Source organism: Eumetopias jubatus, unplaced genomic scaffold (genome assembly GCF_037043125.1).
Source record: "Eumetopias jubatus isolate StellerSeaLion01/CBP00866 unplaced genomic scaffold, mEumJub1_p1.0 scaffold_1, whole genome shotgun sequence".
Taxonomy (NCBI): Eukaryota; Metazoa; Chordata; class Mammalia; order Carnivora; family Otariidae; genus Eumetopias; species Eumetopias jubatus.
Genome location: NW_028274807.1, coordinates 71291177 through 71314083, shown reverse-complemented (window position 1 = coordinate 71314083; position 22907 = coordinate 71291177). Strand labels below are relative to the sequence as shown.

General features: G+C 34.6%; 1 protein-coding gene across 9 annotated transcripts in view; it reads left to right on the top strand.

Annotated features, from left to right (window-relative positions):
- DLG1 (discs large MAGUK scaffold protein 1) overlaps nucleotides 1-22907 on the top strand; it is a 257311-nt gene that overhangs the window by 101133 nt on the left and 133271 nt on the right. For 8 of the 9 annotated variants that reach the window (XM_088024979.1, XM_088024980.1, XM_028100854.2 and 5 more), the window contains exon 5: nucleotides 5349-5513. In XM_088024979.1, coding sequence (XP_087881105.1) covers nucleotides 5349-5513 — 165 coding nt within the window. Of the gene's footprint in view, nucleotides 1-5348; nucleotides 5514-14970; nucleotides 15524-22907 lie in introns of those variants that run through there. The other variant, XM_028100859.2, reaches the window with a different exon arrangement.

The following is a 22907-nucleotide window of genomic DNA, read 5'->3' as shown; positions in this document are numbered from 1 at the left end:
CGTATAACACCCAGTGCTCCATTCAACACGTGCCCTCTTTAATACCCATCACCAGGCTAACCTATCCCCCCACCCCCCTCCTCTCTAGAACCTTCTGTTTGTTTCTCAGAGTCCATAGTCTCTCATGTTTTGTCTCCCCCTCTGATTTCCACCCCTTCATTTTTCCCTTCCTACTATCTTCTCTTTTTTTCTAAACATATAATATATTATTTGTTTCAAAGGTACAGGTCTGTGATTCATCAGTCTTACACAATTCACGGCGCTCACCATAGCACCTCCCCCCCCCAATGTCTGAACCATTTTTTTTTGTTTGTTTTAAATCCTTTTAGATTCCCTCAAATTACTTATGTACATTCATGGCTATGGAGAGAGATAAACACACAGACATATATATACATGAAGATACATATATATTTTTACACATGTATTGCATATGCATTTACATATCATACATATACATAAGTGTACTATTGCTTTGTTTTAAAATGTTCAAACTGGGGCACCTGGGTGGCTCGGGTAAGCAGCAGCCTTTGACTCAGGTCATGATCTCATGGTCCTGGGATCTAGCTCCATGTCCTCTGTTGGCTCCCTGCTTGGTGGGTAGTCTCCTTCTCCCTCCCCCTCTGCCCCTTCCCCCCCTGCTCATGCTCCCTCTCTCTCAAATAAAATCTAAAAAATAAAATGTTCAAACTGTTAGCTTCAAAACATGCTTTCCTCATTCAGCAATCTGTATTTTCAGCTTTTCCTATTAGAAGTAGATTTTTACCCATTTTAATGTCTATATAACTTTTGTAGAATGTACCATAATTTATTTAACTTTTTTTTTTTTTGGTGTATTGATAGGAAGCTTGTTTCCAATTTCTCTTCATTCCAGACTTTACTATAGTATCTTTCTACATGTACTCTCTCCAAAGTACATATTAAGTTGTGGAGTACCTATAAAGTTTGAAAAGATGACTATGGGGGGAGCCTGCGGAGAAGGAAAGAAAAAAAAAAGATGATAATCAAGTTTTTTTCCTTATAATCGTATTGACTATTAAAGCATAAGCATACTTAGATTTTGCTTCTGCCCCATTGAGTATTTAAACTGTGTTAAATTTTGTGAGTATGTTTGTAACTTCAGCCTTACTCCGGATAAAGTTAGAGAATTCTTTTCATTGGTTTTGAAAATAATTCGAGGTTAACATGCAAAAATCTTTCTTATATCATGCTAAATGAACTGGCTAATATTGATATGAGCCTGATTGTTTCCCAGGTAATTGCCATTTCACAGAAGGATGTTATTTAAAAAGTGATGCTGGAGGTTGTGTAATAACTTTCAGCACTCAACTTCACAGTTAAAGGGATTTTTTATGTTTTTTACCATGTACATGTTTGTCTATATACAACAAATATTTTTGTTCCTTACTGATGCTATATCTAAGATTAGTTTCTAGAAGTGGAATTATTGGATCAAGGAGTAGAAACATTTTCAGGACATTTGAAACATTGCAATCTGCCCACCAGAAAAAGACCCCTACCAAGAATGTGATGATTTATACCCATTTCTCTGAATGCTAACACTGTAATTTTTACTTACTAGGATGTTGAGCATGTTTTTCCTACAAGTTTACTGATCTGTTTGTATGCTTTTTGTGAATATACCATTATTATGTTTGCTATGGTTTTTTTTAATGATTTATAAGAGCTGCTAACAGTGGCTAATAATTTTTTATTCGTTATAAAATTTGTTTCTTTCGTGGCTTTTTGTGTCTTTTTCTTTATGAGTATGTTTCTTGGGGGAGGGTAGAGAATATTTTAGTTTGTTTGGTTTTGTGTGTATGTGTATACACATTCTCAGCCTGAGTTGAAAAACATGTATTTTTATTTTCTCCCAGTTCCTTATAATTATGATTTCCTTTACTTCTGTGTATAGGGTAAGGTAGATTTTAGTTTTCTTAAAATTATGTTCCTTTAAAAATAGATTGCATAGAATTATATGTGTGTGAGAGAGTGAGAGAAAGAGACAAGGTTCTCTTGTAGATAAAAAGAATACTGTTCTTTAATAGACTAATTTTCAGTTAGGATTTGAAAAGACTTTTCATTTTTATACCAGTTAACTGAATAAGAAAACCAAACTAATTTATCCAAACAACTTTGGCTTTTCATTTTGACTTCACTTAAACAACTGTGTATTTAGAGATACAGCTTTCCTGACATTCGGTAAGAAATGAGCAAATCAGTATTCAGATTTATTTTTCACCTAGCTCTGAATTATTTCTTAAACTTCTTTTTTCTTTTTTTTGTGATAAAGTACACATAACAAAAAGTTTACCATTTAACCATTTTTAAGTTTATAGTTCAGTGGTATTCATATACATTCACATGGTTGTGCAAACATTAGCACCATCCATCTCCATAACTCTATTCATCACATAAAAGTGAAACTCTATGTCTGTTAAATAATATGTCACAATTGTCCCCTCCCCCCAGCCCCTGGCAACAACCATTATAACTTTAGGTCTTTATGATTTTGACTACAGTTGAGTCTTGAACAACATGGTTTTGAACTGTGCAGGCCCACTGATCTGCAGATTTTTTTCAATAAATATATTGGAAAATCTTTTAGAGATTTGCAACAGTTTAAAAAAACTCTCAGATGAACTGCATAGCTTAGAAATATTAAAAACATTAAGAAAGAAGTATTTATTAATATAAAATATATGTAGATACTAGTCTGTTTTTTTATGATTATAAAATTACAATTATATATCATAATTATCCTTTATGATTTTCTCAGCTTTTTTTCTAGCTTTATCGTAAGATTATGGTATATAATACATATAACATACAAAATATGTGTTAAGTGTCTCTGTTATTGGTAAGGCTTCCCAGTCAATAGTAGGCTATTAGTAGTTAAGCTTTTGGGGAGTCAAGGTTATACACAGATTTTTGATAGGGGTTGGTGTTCCTGACCCCTTGTTGTTCCAAGGATCAGCTGTACTCTTAAGTACCTCATATAAGTGGAATTACACAGTGTTTGTCTTTTTGTGACTGGCTTATTTCACTTAGCATAATGTTCACAAGGTTCACGCACATGTAACATATTGCACAATTTTTTTTATCTTAAAACAAAATATTCCATTGTATATTTATACCACATTTTGCTTATTCATTCTCCATTGATGGACACTTGGGTTTCTTCCATGTTTTAGCTATTGTAAATAGTGCTGTGAACATGGGTGTACAAATATCTCTTCAGGACCCTGCTTCCAATTCTTTTGGGTATATACCCAGAAGTGGAATTGCTGGATTCATATGGTAATTCTATTTTTACTTTTTTGAGGAACCACCATACTACTTTCCACAGTGGCTGTACCATTTTATATTCCCAACAATGCACGAGTGTTCCAGTTTCTCTTGGAACTTGTTTTCTGTTTTTTTGTTTGTTTGTTTGTTTGTTTTTGATAGGAATCATCCTAATTCGTGTGAGGTGGTATCTCATAGTTTTGACTTGCATTTCTGTAACAATTAGTGATGTGAGCAGCTTTTCATGTGTTTAGTGGCCATTCATTTGTCGTCTTTGGAGGAATCTCTGTCCAAGTTCTTTGCCCATGTTTGAATTGTTTGGTTTTTTTGTTGACTTTTAGTTAGGAGTTTTCTATATATTTTGGATATTAATCCTTTATTAGGTATATGATATGCAAAACTTTCTCAATCTGTGGGTTTCCTTTTACTCTGTGGATAGGGTCTTTTGATGCACAAAATTTTAAAATTTTTATAAAATCCAATTTGTCTATTTTTTCTTTTGTTACCTGTGCCTTTGGTGTCATATCTAAGAAATCATGGCCAAATGCAATGTCATGAAGCTTTTGTGTGCTGTGTTTTCTTTTAAGAGTTTTATCGTTTTAGTCTTACATTTAGGTCCTTGATGCATTTTGAATTTTACCCATGGTAAAAATTAGGTAAGGATTCAACTTCATTCTTTTGCATGTAGATATCTACTTTTCCCAGCACCACTTGTTGAAAAGATTGTCTTTTTCCTATTGAGTAGTCTTAGCACCCTTGTTGAAAATAATTTGACCATTTATGTGAAGGTGTACTTCTGGACTTTTATTCTATTCCATTGGTCTGTACGTTTGTCTTTATGCCAATACGAAACTGGTCTTGAATACTTTAGCTTTGTAGTAAGTTTTGAAATGAGAAAGTGTGAGTCTTCCAGTTTTGTTCTTTTTCATGATTATTTTGGCAATTCAGATTTCTCGAGATTCCACATGAATTTTAGGATGGGTTTTTCTCTTTCTGCAAGAAATGTCATTGGGATTTTGACAGGGATTATAAATTGCTTTGGTTGGTATTGACATCTTCACGATATTGAGTATTCCAATCCATAAACAGAATGTGTTTCCATTTTTTTCTGTCATCTTTAATTTTTCAGCAGTGTTTTATAGTTTTCATTGTACAAGTATTTCACCTTGTTTATCCCCAAGTATTTTATTCTTTTTGATGCTATTGCAAATGGAACTGTTTTTGTAATTTTCTTTTTAGATTGTTTGTGTATAGAAATGCAACTGATTTTTGTGTGTTGACTTTGTATCCAGCTACTTTGCTGAATTCATTAGTTCTAACAGCTTTTTTGCTGAGTCTTTTAAGGTTTTCTACATACATTTTATCATCTGTAAATAGATCATTTTGCTCCTTCCTTTCCAATTTGAGTGTTTTTCATTTCTTTTTCTTGCCTAATTGCTCTGGGTGCAACTTCAGTACTATGATGAATAGAAGTGGTGAAGTTGACCTAAATTTATCACAATTTACCATCCCAACTTTCCCCCCTGTAGGTTGCAAGCCTTCCACTGACTCCAGAGTTCCAAAATAGTTAACATCAGACAGATTCTGCCTGTGTAATTTTCTAAATGGAAAGACAAATTCTTTGTGCTTCCTACTCAGCCATCTTCCCATAATCTGAATTAGTTTTAATAATCAAATATTTTATTAAAAATTGGCATGACTTTAAAATGGAGGCCTAGGGGCGCCTGGGTGGCTCAGTCATTAGGCGTCTGCCTTCGGCTCAGATCATGATCCCAGGGTCCTGGGATCGAGCCCCTTGCTCCGCGGGAAGCCTGCTTCTCTCTCTCCCACTCTCCCTGCTTGTGTTCCCTCTCTCTCTGTGTCTCTCTCTGTCAAATAAATAAAATCTTTAAAAAAATAAAATGGAGACCTATTTCTCTCAGACCTTATGCATTAACTATACAATACACTTTCCATATGGTTAAATATTATTGAGTATTTGGCCAGTTATGAAACCATGATTTAAATTGAACACACCTTGCTTTTCAGGATTTTATCAAATATAATAATTTTCTTTACAGAAATACCGGTATCAGGATGAAGATACACCTCCTCAAGAGCACATATCCCCACAAATCACTAATGAGGTGATAGGTCCGGAATTAGTTCATGTTTCCGAGAAGAACCTGTCAGAAATTGAGAATGTCCATGGATTTGTTTCCCATTCTCATATTTCACCAATAAAGGTAGGATGATAACTTTATTTTGTTCCTATGATTTATATATTACTTTTGTTACTAGTGTAGCTCATGCTCAGAGAGAACTCTTCTTTCATGTAGAATTTTCACCCCCTGATTGTTTATGGTTTCTTAGTTATAGGGAATTTTGTAATATTTATTAGCATTCTAAAAATATTTTTAAGGATATATTTTATAAATAAATTTTATTCAGTGATACTATCTTTAAGCCTAAAAATTCCCAGAAAGGAAATAACTATTATATTTCAAATACTACACATTGAAATATTTTTAAAATGTGTTTTAAATATTAGTAGGTACAGAAAAAGAGCATTAATACTAACATTAACTCCCCTCAGAAATAACCACAATCCTGGTTTCTTTTAAAGCTCTAGCACACATTTAGATCTCCAATCAATATATTGTTTATTTTGCTAATCTTAAATTTTATGTAAATGAATTATACTGCATATAATCTCAGCTTTACATTTTTGCTCAACATTATATTCCTGAGATTGTTTTCATTGCTCTGGAGTTTTTTCTTTTATGAATACACTATAATTTATCTTACTTTTGGTGGATATTGAGTTATTTTCAGAATATTACTAATATAAAAAGTGCTGTTTAAAACATAGGTTATGTATACATATCTTTGTGGATAACACCAGATTATTTTCCAAGTGGTTAGATAGTTTACATTTTCAGCAGCAATATTACAAGAGTTTTAACTGATCCATATTCTCATCAATACCTGGTATTCTTGTTTTTGCCATTGTTTGGGGCTTGAAATAGTATCTCATTGTGATTTTAATGTGCATTTCCTTGTTTGATAATGTGGTTGAATATATTTATTGGTCATTCAGGTTTTCTATTCTGTGATATAACCTCTCAAGATTTTTGTTCGTTTTTCTCTTTGGTGTCCTTTTTACTGATCTGTACAAGTCCTTTTTTTTTTTTTTAAATATTTATTTATTTAGAGAGAGCAAGCGAGCGAGTGGAGGGAGGGGCAGAGGAAGAGAGAAAGAGAATCCTTAAGCAAACTGCGCTCTGAGTGTGGAGCCCAACATGGGGCTTGATCCCAGGGCTCTGAGATCATGACCTGAGCCGAAACGAAGGGTCGGTCACTTAACCGACTGAGCCACCCAAGGGCCCCTACAAGTTCTTTATATATTCTGTATACTAATCCTTTGTTGGTTGTATGTATTATGAATAAGGATAATTTTTTCCTAGTAAAACTTAACCTATGTTTTATAATTTTCTTTGACAGATGATTTAGTATTTCTAGTTAAAAATTTTAATGGTTATACCATTTAGATTTTCTATTAATAGTTTTGCTAGGTTATTTTTTCAGGAATTTGTCCATTTCATATTCAAAATATTATTAATATCCTGGGGGTTTTGTCTATAGCATATTTAGGTATGGCCCCCTTTTTATTCCTAATAATGTTTATTTGTGCCTTGTTTTTTTTTCCCCTTGACTATTCTTGCCAAAAGATGGTCTTTTCAAAGATTCATCTCTTTTTAAAGAATCTTCTTGTGTCCCTCCCCCATGTGCTGGCAACCCCACCCTCCCTGTTTTCACACACACATTTACCTACATAATACATGTGTTCATGTAAATCTATTAAATGTGTGGATAACCTACATACAAACTAAGGTTGTGTTTGGTAGAAGCAAGCTGACCTTCCCTTGGAAGAATGAGAGATACAGAGAGGAAAAAATTGGTGGCTATTAGTGACAGAGACAGTTCTTCTCTCTTTTCCCCCTTCTCCTCTTACCATTATTATTTTTTCTCTTCTGCTTTCTTTGAGTTTATTCTGTTTGGGTTTGGGGTTTTCTGTTTTTTGTTTTTTCTAGTTTCTTTAGTTGTGTGTTGTAATAATGTCAGCCTTTTCTAATAGTATTTGAGTTTGTAAACTTTGCTTTAATAATCACTTTACTTGTATCCACAAGTTTTAGCATGTAATGTTTTTTTTTTATCATTCTAACATTTTTTTTTATTTCCCTTGTGATTTTATTTGCCCTATGAGTATGTTTCTTAATTTTTAAACATAGTGATACAGGCAGTCTGGGTCTGAGAACCCAGAAGTGGGGGTCCTTCAGGACCAGCCAAGAGAGTGCTTGGCTTCGTGCAGGTTAGAAATCAACACAATCAAACACGTGAAAGCAGAGTTTACTGAATAGCGTAAGTGACAGGTAGAGAATAGCAGGTGGAGTGTCTGGAAGACTCGGGAAGGAAAGGAGAATGAGTCTCTTTTTCACTTGGGGCTCAGGGTTTATATTGGGAAAGGGGTCCAGGATAAGTGTTTCTTCAGGAATCCAGGGTAGGGTCTAATCACAGAGGAATAACAGGTGAACAATAGGTGTTATTTTATAAATCATTGAAGGCAGAAAGTATTGATGCCAGAGTCAGCCGCGGTTTTTTCAAAGCTGACGTCCCAGAACATGTTTAGGATCTGACTCTCCTTAGATGTTATCAGGTGTTTGAGGGCCTGTGACAAACCTCAGAGAATGATTAACTTTCTTGCTTCCCCTTCTTGGAGTGGGAACATAGCTTCTTTGGTTTTTTACTCATATGCAAAATATAGAACATGAGTAAATGGGGCCTAGCAGAAAAACAGCAGAAATAGAGCCTTTCTAAAATGCAGTTTCTCCAGCTTCTCTTTCTCAGTAGGAGACATTTATTCCTTTCATATCTTACTTTAGGTTATATTTTCTCCTGCCTTATCTCCATCTTATTTACTTGGAAGTTATTTGTTCCTCTTCCTTTAGTGATTATCCTAGAAATTTTGATATACATTTTTAACTTAAAAAATCTAAAGTCAATAAATACCTCCTAGCTTCATTCTGAATAACATAGAACTTTAGAACACTTGAATTCTAAGCACTCTCTCCTGCTTTATGTGCTGTTCTTGTTTATGCCTATTTTCTCTTGACTGAATTAATATAAACTATTACTTTAGTCACGAAACTCTCCCAGGTAAGTATAATTCTTTGTTTCTGATGTTTCGACTTTCTGGTCATTCTGATCATTACAAACTATGCAAAATCATTTTGCATACACTCAACTCCTCTTTTGGTAGGGTGTTTTGGTAGTTACTTCCATGTGTATGCAGATTCTGACAGGGGCATGCACAGTGAGAGTCCCAACCCCTTTTTAAAAGTTGAATATAAATAAACTGATGAATATTTTAGCAAATTGACAACTTAAAATAAAAGCGAGAGTCTTATTAATTTCATTTCAGGAGAAGGTTGGTAGTTGCTGGCCCTTGGATTCAGTGCTCATGGTCAAACTAGATTATTTGTTCACTTGTGTACTTACTGTTTTCCTGCTAGAAAGTAAGCTTTACAAAGACAAGCATATTTGTTAAATCACAATGAAGAAGGTTGTGGTGAAGATTAAAGAGTACATGTAAAGCCCTCACAGTTGACCATGGGCATTGCTTAACTCAGTATAAGATTGAATGCACCTATAGCCAATATGAGTATCTGGCAGATGTGAACTTTTGCATTGACTGTTGTCAAGTGTAAATTTTTGAAAACTTTTGAATAAAGTTGATTATAAGATTTTGGGGAAAAAAATCATCTGCCAGAATATTAATTTTGTTTATCAAATAATACATACATTTAGCAAACATTTATTAAACATCTGTGCTAGTTGCTTTGTTAGATTTCAGTGATCAATATTTTTTTATGGAGAGATATAACACAGTATGTAACAGAAAATAAAGAGAAAAATTTGGGTAGTATTCTGAAAAAAGAAAATTGATATTTGGACAAGGTGTTGAAGATGTGGACAGGATGCCATTTGAGAGGAGGAGGCTGTTACTGGGGAAAATAAGTACAGTAGCAGGGTGATAATCAGAGGAAACTGTAAAAGTGCAGGAAAATTCATGATACCGTAGCTTTGGGAACTTGTTAGCAAATGAGGGCCTCAATCCTGAGCTGATGAGTGGCCCTATGAAGGGTTTGCCACCATGAAATGGGCTATGAAATAATCTGTCAGGTTCTTGTAGTACTGGTGCTGATTCTCATTACTGAAATAATGAATGAAATAAGATAGTGATTGAAAGTTACTTTATTTGGGCCTTATTTAGCCTAAACGTAATTATGATTTAAGACTCCGAAAGGGAAACTTTCTTGCCAGTGCTGGGCAGTTTCAAGGAAGAAATTGGCAATATAATGGTGAAGAATTCTACTGTGGAAGAAAAGGACGCAGTGGGTAAATTTTTGTGGTATGTAAGAAATCTTTAAAGAAAGTTTAGATTTTAAACAGTTATGAATATAATAGTATATCATAATAACTGTGTCAAGATTCCTAAAACTGAAAATGAGCTAGGAATTAGGAAAAATGGTCAGAAGAGTAAATTGAACAAATAAAACTCCAGCCTATTTCAAAATAGATTTAATTCAGGACGAATTGGCAAGGAGGACATTAGGTGCACTGCTTAGTAGGGGATGTTGCATTGATCATTGAGGAAATTAAAGAATTCATATTTGGCTTTCGTTTTCAATGACAGGGAAAATATGTTCAAACCAATATGTGCAGAGTAAACATAGTTAAGCAGGACTTGAAATTGAAGATAGAAGAGTATGTGAACAGATAATTATTTTAAATAAGTATATCACCTAGCCTGGATACATTTCATCCAGTAGTACTGAGCATACTATCAAATGAGATCACCAGCAGTAGTTGGTAGTTTTTCAGATATTGTGAGAAATGGGGTAGCAGAAAAATAGACATAAGCAAATATATGCCTATTGAATAGAATCTTTCCCATTTTGAGTATATAATGGGTACTTTTTGATAATCAATTTTGTTTTCACATCTCGAATATATTAAAATGTTGAATTTTATCTTTTTTGGATGGCCCTGGTGTATTAAGGTAATCTTATAGTCTGCATACAATTTGGCCACAAGATGGTGCTCATACAGAAGGGATTTGTGTATATATGAGCAGAGTTTCTCTAAGCAAATAACCAATCTGTGTCATCAGTCATCTCAGCTTAGTCTTGTCCTCAGAGAAAACTCCTAGAGGAAAACATAGGCAGTAATCTGCTTCACATAGGTCTTGGTGATGATTTTTGGAATCTGACACCAAAAATCAAACTAATGGGACTACATCAAACTAAAAAGCTTCTGCACAGCCAAGGAAGCTATGCCACCAAGATGAAAAGGCATACTACTTAATGGGAGAAAATAATGACAAATCACATATCTGATAAGGGGCTAATATCCAAAAAACATAAAGAACTGATTCAACTCAGTAGCAAAAAAACCAAACAACTGATTTAAAAATGTCAGAAGATCTGAGTAGACATTTTTCCAAAGAAGACATACAGATGGCCAACAGATATATGAAAACATAGATGCTCAGCATCATTAATCATCAGGGAAATGCAAATCAAAACCACAAGATACTACCTCACACCTGTTAGAATGTTAGAATGACTCTTAACAAAAAGATAGGAAATAATAAGTGTTGCCAAGGATGTGCAATAAAGGAAACCCTCATGTACTGTTGGTGGGAATGTAAATTGGTAAAACTGTTGTGGTAAACAGTATGGGAGGTTCCTCAGAAAATTAAAAATAGAGCTACCATATGACCCAGCAAATCTACGTCTCTGTATTTATTTGAAGAAAATGAAAACACTAATTCAAAAAGATATATATGCACCCCCATGTTCATTGAAGCATTATTTACAGTAGCCAAGATATGGAAACAACTAAGAATCCATCAACAGAAGAATGAATGAGGAAAATAGGGTACATGTGGTAAAAGAGAATGAAATTTTGCCATTTGGAACAACATGGGTGGACCTTGAGGGCATTATGCTAAGTGAAATAAGTCAGAGAAAGACAAATACCAGTGATTTCTTTTATAACGTGGAGAAAAGATTGGTGGTTATAAGAGGCAGGGGAGTGGGAAAAGCGGGTGAACTGCGTGTCTTTTGTTTTGTTTAAATAAATGGAGTAGAAAAAAATTTTTCAAGTCTTAGTACAGTTGTATATAGATAAAAGTGTAAGGAAAATGCATGTTATGTTGCATTTATAGTGTAGTAGCTTTGTAGTTACTTAGAATTTTTTTTAGTATTTTAGAATTTTAATATTGTTTTTCCTCTCAACCTTCTAAGCTTTTCACTGAGATTTTTTAATCCTTGCCTTTGTTACTATACCTGAAGACTTATGGGTTTATTTGTGAGTTTGGAATGATAAATAATTGAGGGCCTACCTATTCTATATATATTTTTGAATGGTCCTTACTTTCATTTAATGTTACAAAATAAATTTCTCACAGTTATAAATTCTTCATAATCATATTTTTGGTTATCTAATTATCCACTAAATGGATGTACTCAGTTTACCTAAGCTTTACCTAAAATTTCTCACAGTTATAAATTCTTCATAATCATATTTTTGGTTATCTAATTATCCACTAAATGGATGTACTCAGTTTACTTAAGCTTTACCTAAAGTTTCTCACAGTTATAAATTCTTCATAATCATATTTTTGGTCATCTAATAATCCACTAAATGGATGTACTCAGTTTACCTAAGCTTTATGGTTTAGAGTTCTTTGACAGATAGTATTATCATTTTGTGAAAAAAGTAAACTGTACAGAAAAAAATATTTAAATCATATTAAAATGTTAATAGTTATTCGGTGATTTTGACATAGTGTATGTTTTTTAATTCATTATTTTAAATAGACTTTCCAGGTTCCATAATGAGCTTGAATTTTGTTTTAATGGAATAGAGTTTATTTTTTGGCTCTGCTATATAAGTAGGGCTATTCTAAAGCAGAAATCAGTGAGGAATTGGTCACCTTTCATCTCCCAATCAAATCAAATGAAACCATTTGTGATTTAAATACACATATGGTTTTGTATGCATGCATTGACTACTGGGCAATGGGTGAGATAATCCTTGGATTTTTGTAGGACAGGTAATGGGTTATTTTCATAAAAAAGCCTTTCTCAAAACTCAGAGTTGCTTTCTTAATGTCAGTGGATTTGATTAGAAAATCTGTGCATTGAAAAGCACTTTTCCCAGTACTTAGAGGATATATGGGATGGAGTGACCTATAAGCTTTAGATTGTTTTTGAGCTCTTTGGCTCCCTAGGTAAGAAATCTATGTACACAAATGGCTTAGTATTCATTGTGTTATTATTGTTTGCAATGTGAGTAGGAAATTTGCATTCAGCATTTGTGTACAGTATCTTCCATACCAATCCAGAATAACAGAACCTGTATCAGTTCTAGGGTTCCCCCCATCTCGGGTTTTCATCAGACATGGATCAGCAAGGTACATCTTTTGGTTCCAAACCAATTACTGGAGCATTTGTATAAACCACACCAGCCAGTTGTTTATTAAATACCTGGTCCATATTACTGGTTTTGTTTTTTTTTTAGGAGGTTTAATTTTTTTCCTTCAGAGAATTCTTAGTTCTCTGTTTACCCTTAGTGTTTTCCTGTTCCCTTACCTCTAAATGGACAGGACCAATCTGTCTAGGGTCACAATATTGTCAACTACTATCTGCAGAGTCCTTGGGAAGAAGCACCAAACTTTGTGCTATAATCTCTGTCACAAAGCGTCTTAGCTCTCAAGAGTCCCACATGACTTGCAACCCTTTTGGGCATGTGTCTATATCTTAGGGATGGAATCAGAGAGAGGCTATTAGCATCTTTGCTTGCTGAAGCAGGATTTGCAATGGTTCCGGAGGTCATAGTTTGCCAATACTATTTTCTAATAGACTACATTTAGTTGGTGTGGTAAGCACGTAGTAAGCAAGATTTTTGGTCAGTCCACATCTGAGAAAGTATATGGCTGACAGGCTCCCTGCTCCACGGGAAGCCTGCTTCTCCCTCTTCCATTCCCCCTGCTTGTGTTCCCTCTCTTGCTGTGTCTCTCTGTCAAATAAAGGAATAAAATCTTCAAAAAAAAAAAAAAAAGTATATGGCTGAGGTTGGGATTTGTGATGTGCTTATATCAACTTAAAAACTAAATTACTCAACCATTAGTAAATTATCAAGTAGCATTTTTATTCATATATTGTTTTAAAACAACCATATAGGGGCGCCTGGGTGGCTCAGTCGTTAAGCGTCTGCCTTCGTTTGGCTCAGGTCATGATCTCAGGGTCCTGGGATTGAGCCCCGCATCGGGCTCCGTGCTCTGCGGGAAGCCTACTTCTCCCTCTCCCACAACCCCTGCTTGTGTTCCCTCTCTCACTGTGTCTCTCTCTGTCAACTTAATAAATAAAATCTTTAAAAAATAATAAAAATAAAATAAAACAACCATATATTACATACTAATGTAGCAGTGTTAACAGGGCAGGGTTAGAAATCTAACTTAAACTTGAGGTTGCTTAAGCGTCACTTAAGGGCCTTTTTAAAAATGAAAATTTCAAGGGGCGCCTGGGTGGCTCAGTTGGTTAAGCGTCTGCCTTTGGCTCGAGTCATGATCCCAGAGTCCTGGGATCGAGCCCTGCATCGGGCTCCCTGCTCCGCGGGAAGCCTGCTTCTCCCTCTCCTACTCCCCCTACTTGTGTTCCCTCTCTCGCTGTGTCTCTCTCTCTGTCAAATAAATAAATAAAATCTTTAAAAAAAAATGAAAATTTCAAATCCCTCTTACCCTAAAAATTTCTGGTGAGGAGGGGATACCAGTCTGCATTTTTAACCAGCATCCTAGGTGATTCTGAGGTAGACTACTATGATGAGAAACACAGACCTAGATATTAGATGTTAGAAAATGTCTGTCTAGCAATCAAACAATATTATTTAGTGAACCCCAGAGTATTATTTATATAGTGTTGGATAAAACATGCTTTGCTGGTTATAAAACAAAAAATTTACCTTTAATTCTTTTGCATTTTTAAAAATTCATAACTTGTTAATCTAAGTGTTTATAATATATGAGAGAGATGATGGTGATAATTTAACAGTTCTTTTTTTATCACAAAAGTTCCGGAAGCCAAATATTTATTTTGCTGATTAATCTGTTTCTGTCTCCAGACTCAATTATCAAAGCATTAAGAACCAATGTATTACATAAATGATCATGCCACATTACAAATGGATTTTCCTCTAGCATTAGATCCTCAGAGTTGAATGTAAATAGTACCTTTTAAAAACTTGGAACCTAATTAATGTGAGCTCCTTCCTAATGTGGAAATTTATATGTGAATGACAAAGGCTCCTTCAGTAAAATTATTTAAACAATCAGAACTATTGGCAAGAGAATCCTCTTGTATTTTTAAATTCAGTTCATACTTACAATTACTTAAGCGGTGAAGATGCCACTGGATTTTACTACAGACTGTGATTGAAACTTCATAATCCAGGGTTTCTGTACCCTGTGCATGAAATCAGGCAGCCCCAAAGGGTGTTGGTAGTCCAGTGTTTATAACATCCTTCTTTACCTGCTAATCGACCTCACTTCCTGGATTTCATTCCGTCTAGTTATCAGCTAACAAAAGAACAGCTTTTGGTTCCTGCAGACGCTGGTGAAAAAATAATCATGAGAAAGACATCAACCTTATGCCGTCTTTTTTGTCTGCAAATAAAAACTCAGCCATCATACAACTAACAGGTACAGAGGGAAGATACAAGCTCTTTCATGGGAAGAATTTACAGAGAAAATGAGCATCATTTCTCAAGGTTTTTATTTTCCCTGATCTGCAAGTGATGCTGCTGTAATTCTAGCTGCAGTTTTTACCGATCATTCACCACTCAGCAGCTGGTAGAGAAGTAAGACTGCTTGGCAACCACCTGCAGGGCTGCAGAGATGAATTACATTTTCGGGAACAACACACTTCTATACTCTCGCGCCAGTCGAGGAGGCAATACTAGCTCTAGCCATGGCTCAGTAGGCCCAAAGCAGAAACATTGGGCAAAAAAGGGTTCATCAGATGAACTGCAAGCTGAGCCAGAACCTTCACGCTGGCAGCAGATAGTTGCATTTTTCACTCGAAGACACAGCTTTATTGACTGCATCTCGGTAGCCACCAGCTCCACCCAGGTAACATACCACTTGTTGAAATTATTTTCAATATATTTTGGTTTACGTTTGCTTTGCAAATGTATTAATAGAGATTTCTTATTATTAAAAATATAGTCTTATGCACTGAAACCTTGGATGCTCAGAAATACATGTTTTCAGTCCATCTATGTAGGTCTTTAGCATGAAAGGGGAAACAAAAAATATTTTCTCTTTTGTTCTTATGTAATACCAAACAAAACAGTCTCTGATCCTGTTGAGGGACTTCTCTAAAACTACAAACCATTGATATATAAATTACAATGTAAATTAATAATGCTTGTCTCCTTGTTTTTAGACTGTTAAATGCTATAAAGTCTGATGTCTAACAAAAAAACACAAAACCTCTTTAGCTTCTCTGTATGTCATTAGATAACCTTAAGAAGATTGCTATGGTAAAGAAACAGAAGATATAGAAAGATTTTTATTTTCTAGTGTTTTGAGAATAAATTGAATACAGTTGACTGTTGCTATATACCTATAAAGTTATACTAAATTATGGTTTATTCAAAGAATTTAATGAATCCTTCCATTTCTATAAATATATATTATCTAGGGTTAATTTAAAAGCATTAAGCTTATGTAATTACACAATTGTACAAATATTTTTTTAGACAAGCACTAAAAATCTTCCCAAATTAAAAAAAAATCATGTAAAACCAAATCTTTTTGAGGAAATGAGTATTAAAAATAATGGGGAAAATATAAAATTAATAGTAATTTAAGTGAAATATTTATTTGGCATTAAAGGAGGTTGGGGGACTATTCATATTTTAAAATATTTTCTATAGGTATGTCTTAAACTTTGGTAAAAATGAAAGGATAAGAAGTAGTCTAGTTTAAAAACAAGGAGAGATTGCTTTTGTCCTTTGACGTCAATAATACTTAATAAAATTTATACACATAGCCTAGTGCCTTTTAGAATAAATTTATTTAAAACCATCTTTTTTTAATAATTAGAAGCAGCACAATAAATGTAAACTGTCAACAGCTTCTTTCTTGCTTTTGGTTACTAGAATTGTCTTTCAATAGTTTTGATTTTAAAATATTGTCAAATTTCTTAAGTAAGAAATTGTACTTATTTTTCTAACGTGTGAGAGAAATGGAATTACTGGGCTAGGAAGAGTCATTAATTGTTCTTATGTAGGCACTGATGTTAGTTTTAAACAAAACTTCAGAGGCAATGATATGATTTAACTCTTAGTTCGAATACTGCCTGAAGAATTTAACTAACTTGATTTTGACTACAATTATACATATCAAAAAGGGATGCAAAGACTAAGGCTTGTTGTTAATTCATAATAGATTAATATTAAATGATATTTTCTATTGTCAATAAAAAATGTGTAAAAACTTTTAAAAAACTCACATGTAGTTTATATAAGTACACAGTACTGTATATGTATACATATACACTACCACTGATATATAATCTTATTAGGGGCGTACAAGTGAAAAGGCAAGCAAAATAGTTCACATATAAAACTATTGAAACCACAGAATTACATTATAATTACTTAGGAGTTGGAGAAAAAGCTGCTTTTGTATTGTACTAAGTAGAGTCATAATTTCAATAAAAACTATTCACAATTAATCCTGCAAAGCCATTTAAAATTTTATTTTCCTCCCATTTGGTTCAGATCATTTGTTGTACTGATAAATGACTTAGTTTTTATTTCTTTCATACTTCTTTTTACTTGTCTTTTTCATTACCTTTGTATTTCATCTCTAGAAGTATAGACATTAGGTCAAAGGTTTTAGCTTTTATTTCTCCTGCTCTGAAGTACCATCATACTGTTTTTCATTCTGTATATTTTTCTAACTGATGAGTTAGATATTTTATATATCCAAGTCTTTTGTTGTAATTCACTGGAATTCACTTTACTGGACAAAATATGATAGAACCAAGATAGAACATTAGACAGATTTGGATCTTGACTGATGCTAGACTACATTTTTCTGTTTCATCTACTGACTCGTGGCTGGCAGTTTTTAATTTGTAGCACCGGAAGGATTTGCATATTGTTAAAAACAAGGTAGATTAATGAAATTTCATAATTTACTGAGCATTTACTACGTATCTGTGAAGATAGTACTATGATAGTGTTTTGTTCTGTGATTGATAAATAGCAGCAATGATTACCAGGTTTCCTATGTTGTTAGAAATATTTTTCTAAAATTTAATAGCAAGATTAAGTTTGAATCTAATTCTTTGTAACTATGCAGCATGATACTTTTAGCAGTTTGGAGAATTGCTATTAAATCAAGTTTTATTAATTTGAAAGTCATTACTCTGATTTAATAACCCCCAAGTATCCTCTATAAATAAAAAGAAAATTTATTTAGAGATTCATTTAAATTGCCTGTGTGTTGGAAATATTCACATTCATAACTCAGATTATGTGCCAGGTTCTACTGTAATATCTGGAATTTAGTATGAAGTCATTAATTTTTTTTTAATGTTAAGGAAGCTAAGTGGTTACAAACTTCTGTAAGACCCCCAGCTTCTAGGATAGGCCTTGGCATATAGTTGGTGCTCAATAAATGTTTATGGAATTGATCATTTTCCATTTCAGTCACCAAAACCTTGTTAGTTTATGGCCTTCCAAAATATAACACCTAATCCTAAACCTCCTGGGTACCTATTTTTCTTGGATCCACTTTCCTTCCCTCACCACTGCCTTTAGTTCCTCACAGTAGCCCATTTCTTTCTCTGTCTCCCTTTTCCTCCCCTCCATTCTTCGTATTTCCTTCAGCACCTGATTTCCTCACCCCTCTGTGTCCCCACACAGTGATGATAACTGTACAGCTTACAAACTGTTTCTCATTTTTGTCATTTGGTTATATCCCAGAAGTTCACTTGGATTGCCTTTTTTTTTTTTTTAATATTTTAGTTATTTATTTATTTGACAGAGAGAGAGAGAAAGAGAGATAACAAGCAGGGGAAGCAGTAGAGGGAGAGAGGGAAGTAGGCTCTCCACTGAGCAGGGAGCCCTATGCGGGGCTTGATCCCAAGACTCTGAGATCCTGACCTCAGTTGAATGCGGACACTTAACTGACTGAGCCACCCAGGTGCCCCTGGGTTGTTGTTTTTGTTTTGGGGGGGGCTTTTTTTTTTTTAATGTTAAATTAAGAGGAGTTTCTAAATTTTATACTTTGGTGTAAGTTTTTTCTATTTTGTGCTTCATTCTAATGTTCTTAATTTTGAATAATTATTATAGAAAAAAAGGGCCTACATGTTGTCAAACCTTCCTCGTTTCTTTACCTCAGAATTCCCTCTATTCTTGCATTTAGGATCACTTAGTGCCAGTCCGCCCTGTTCTAATTAGCACACTCACCTCTATGCCAGTTAGGACCAATTTTTATATTTCATGAGGGTTTTAAAGAACTCCAGCATTTCTAGTCTTTGCTACTTGATTAGCCCCTAGGTAAAAAGTTTTTCCTTCTTGGTGGTATCAGTGTTTATTAATGAGTATAGTAGTCCTATAAACTTTGAACAGCTGTGAAGTGGTAGGTCACTCTGAATGTGTGTTTAGCAGCTGTGCCTATATTTTGGACTACTCAAAAATTCCTAACATGGATCATTATAAATAGTCAAACAAGATTCCGCCCTCCCCCGAACAACTGACATGCCAAATTGAGCTGAAAACAACAAAGTTCTTTTCTTAGGAGTGAATGGAACGGACATGATGACGTGTCATAATTGGAAGTAGAACAATAAAATTTTAATAAGAATTGAATAGTCTTTTTAAGAGGAAAAACCCTGTCCTACATTAAAATGCAGGAAAATACTTTTCAGATACCCATGTGTGGAAAAATATATAAGCTAATTTGTATAAAAAGAATACTATTTGTCCTAAAAAGATGCATTCTAGATTAAAAAGGATTTAATTTTGTAGAGCTGTGCATTGGACATATGGTCCAAAAATGAATATAATAGTATCAACCTCATGAGTTAATTGTATTAAGTGATTTAATATATGTATCATACTTAGAATAGTGCCTGGCAGCTATTACCTCATTATATTATTATTTTCTTTTTATATTACTTAACTTTTGGTAGTCCTTGAACAAATTCAAATATAGATAATTCGGAATTACAGCACCTAGGGTAGTGCAGTTTATTCAAACATTCAGTAAAGTAGTGTTGACTGAATAAGTTAACTGTAAGTACAGCCATGCACTTTTTTAAGAACTCCAAACCTCAGTACCTTTAATTGTAGGATTTAAGGGGAAGAGGGCCCAGAGAGCACCTCACTTCTTGGTGAGACCACCAGTTCCCTGACTTTTCCTCTCCTCCCAACACTCCCTTTTGCAAATTTTTAAATGAGTCACAAGTAGACAACTAAGTTTGAAGTTTCCTAGGTATACCATCAGGACTAATTTTATACTGTATATCCTTTTACCTTTAATCACCCCAAAAAGTCCAAGCCTTCCAGACCACTCTCATTCATTTCCTTACCTCTGAGTGATTCTCATATCTCTCTAATCGGTTTTAAACTCCCATTTTTCTCTGACCTACCAAGCCCTTTCAGTCTGCCCTTTGGAGCTCCCAGTTTGTCATCAGCAAAATTTCCTTTATCCTCAGACTCTTCTGTGATGGTTCACCCTTTTTTTCTCTCATGGACACCTGGCATTTCCTTGAGGATACTGTTTTGTTCTATACCCCTCGCAAAAAATAGAAATTTTATCTGTCTTCCTTGCTTATCATTGATATTTATGGATGACTGTATTTCCTCTCTCTTTAAAAAAAAAATGTAGTTGCCATCATGATATTTTCCACTTCCCCTCCTTTTCTAGTCATCTGCATCTCTCTCAGTCACTCCTACTCATTGATGATTTGAACACCTGGTTTACTATCTTTTCTCTGCCCACTATTCCTGTAATTATTCTTAGTGATTTTCAGTATCCTTGTGTGATCTATCCAAAATCTTGACTTCTCAATTCTTTGATATCCTTACCACTAGGAATCTTGTCTTTTCTTTCACTTGGGTGACCCGCTTAAATAGTTACATTTAAGACCTCATTACCATTGACCGTACCACTTAACAAAATCTCAGTTGCAAGCATTTCAAACTATTTGACTAGTACTTACTTTCTTTTTAGCTCACTTCCCCATTACAGTGATTTTTTTAAAATTTATCTTCTGAAGACCTTCAGCCCAACTTTCTCTTACCTATCACTCCTTTCATGCTCTCACTTCCCTCTTTGCCTTGCTCAAATTCCTTGGTCCATGACTAAAAGTGCTGTCTTTCATTAACTGTTGCCCCCCTGTCACTTCATTGGTAAGATTTAACCTTGGTTAATTGCAACTCTGCCTCCTCCACACTGGCTCCAAAGCTGCACATTATTAAATTTCCAATACTTGCTTCCTGGCCCTCATTCTGAATTATGATCTTACTCTATATTCTAGCCTGTTAAAATGAATGATCCATCTGTGTTCCTACAGCTCACCCTTCACTTCTTAGTTCCTTTGACTATTCAGGGACTTCTGAAATTCTCTCTTCTTCACTGTGTTATCTTTCTCCCTCTACTGAATTATTCTCATCAGCATATATACCTCCTATAATACCTCTCATTAAAACAACCAACCAAAAAATCTTCTTTTGGAATGGATTGTCAAATCCAATGATCAGTTCAAGGTTTTTGTTTTAGTTGACCACACAACAGCTTTTACAAAATTGACTGTTCCCTCCTTTAAATTCCTTTCACCTTTGACTCTTGAACACTACCTTTCCAGTATTCTCCCAAACTCAGTTTCCTTTGCAGTAGCCTCCACCTCTTTCTACCACTAAATTCTAGATTGCCTCAGGGCTTAGTCCTTGAACTTCTGTCTTTTTATACTCACATTTCAGGTGATCTTATACAGTCCTGTGCCTTTAAACAACATCAGTATTTGTATCTTTAGCCCAGAGCTAATCCTGCACACTAGACTTGTATATCTAACTTCCTATTTAGTATCTCCACTTGGATTAAGTATCTGAAAGTTAACATGTCAAAAACAAGTCTCTAGTTTGATTGTTCTCCCCATCGTCTTCTTTCATCATCACTCACTGAGATGCTGAAGATAGAAACTCTTGGAATCATTTTCTGTTATTTTTTCCTTTGGTCCACACAGCAAATCCTGTTGGCTCTATGTCCAGGACATATTTATGATCTGACCACTTTTTACAATTTCCACAACTACTAGTTTCAATTATTTCATTTGTTGCCTGAATTACAGCAGTAGACCTCTTAACTGGTCTCCCTGTCTCTATTCTTTCAACAGTCTGTTCACCCATCAGCCAGCATCATCCTTTCAGAATATTGGTACCTTATTTTTAACCCTTCCATGGCTTCTGATCCAAATTATAATAAAATTCTAAATCCTTCTTAACCACAGACCAAAACACCGGTATGACCTCGCCCTGGCAGTACATCCAGTTGTGTTTGCTACTGCTCCCTCACTTACTCTGCTCCGGCTGTACTGGCCTTGTTCCTGTTCCTCAAATATACCACATGTGGCCATCTAAGAAAGAGCCTTTATCTTGATGTTCCCTTCTCTCTGCCTGGACCACTCTTTCCCCTAGATATTCTGAGGGTTCATTCCCTCACTGCCTTTAGAATCTCCTTATCTGTGCCTTTTCACAGGGCCTGCCAAGATTCTTATCTAAGGTTGCAGGTACTCTTTCACTCCAAACATTACTCTGTCTTCTTACCTTTAAAAAATTGTTTCCTTATAGCATTCAATACTGTCTGATTCTTTATTATTATAAATTTTTTTATCTATCTGAATTTCTTCCTTAGACCTTCTATGAAACATATATCACACTTTATCTAGTGTTACTCTGATCCTATAGCTGATGATTCTCTTCCTATTTAACCCTCTGGGAAGAGATACTCATGAGGAGGTGAGACAGAGAAAAGAGAAACCAATTTCCCTATAGTTAGGATGACTGTGTAACTCATCGACCAAACTAGAGTACTTTTGATGGAAAGAGAAAACTATTAATAATTAAAGTGGGACAACAGGCATAAATATAGATTTACCAGGCAAACAGAGGCATATGGTACATCATGTAAAGCCATTTATCTGCTGCTTTTTCCCCACCAGGCAGCAGGTCTAAGTAGTCACACCAAGACATCTCCACTTTGGACCATTCTGATTTGGCCTAACCTTCCTCTATACATGTTTCATACATTTAGACTCATGCCTAATGATAGTTGTATTTTGAAGTTGTAATTTGAAATGAGATCAAATTTATGTATTTTTCTTCATCTCTAAGGAATGAAGTTGGTTATATTCAGCAATATAATGCCTTTGTATTAAACTAGAATATATAGAAAGTAGGTAGACAGCCCTCTTAAACTACTTTGGAAATGCTGA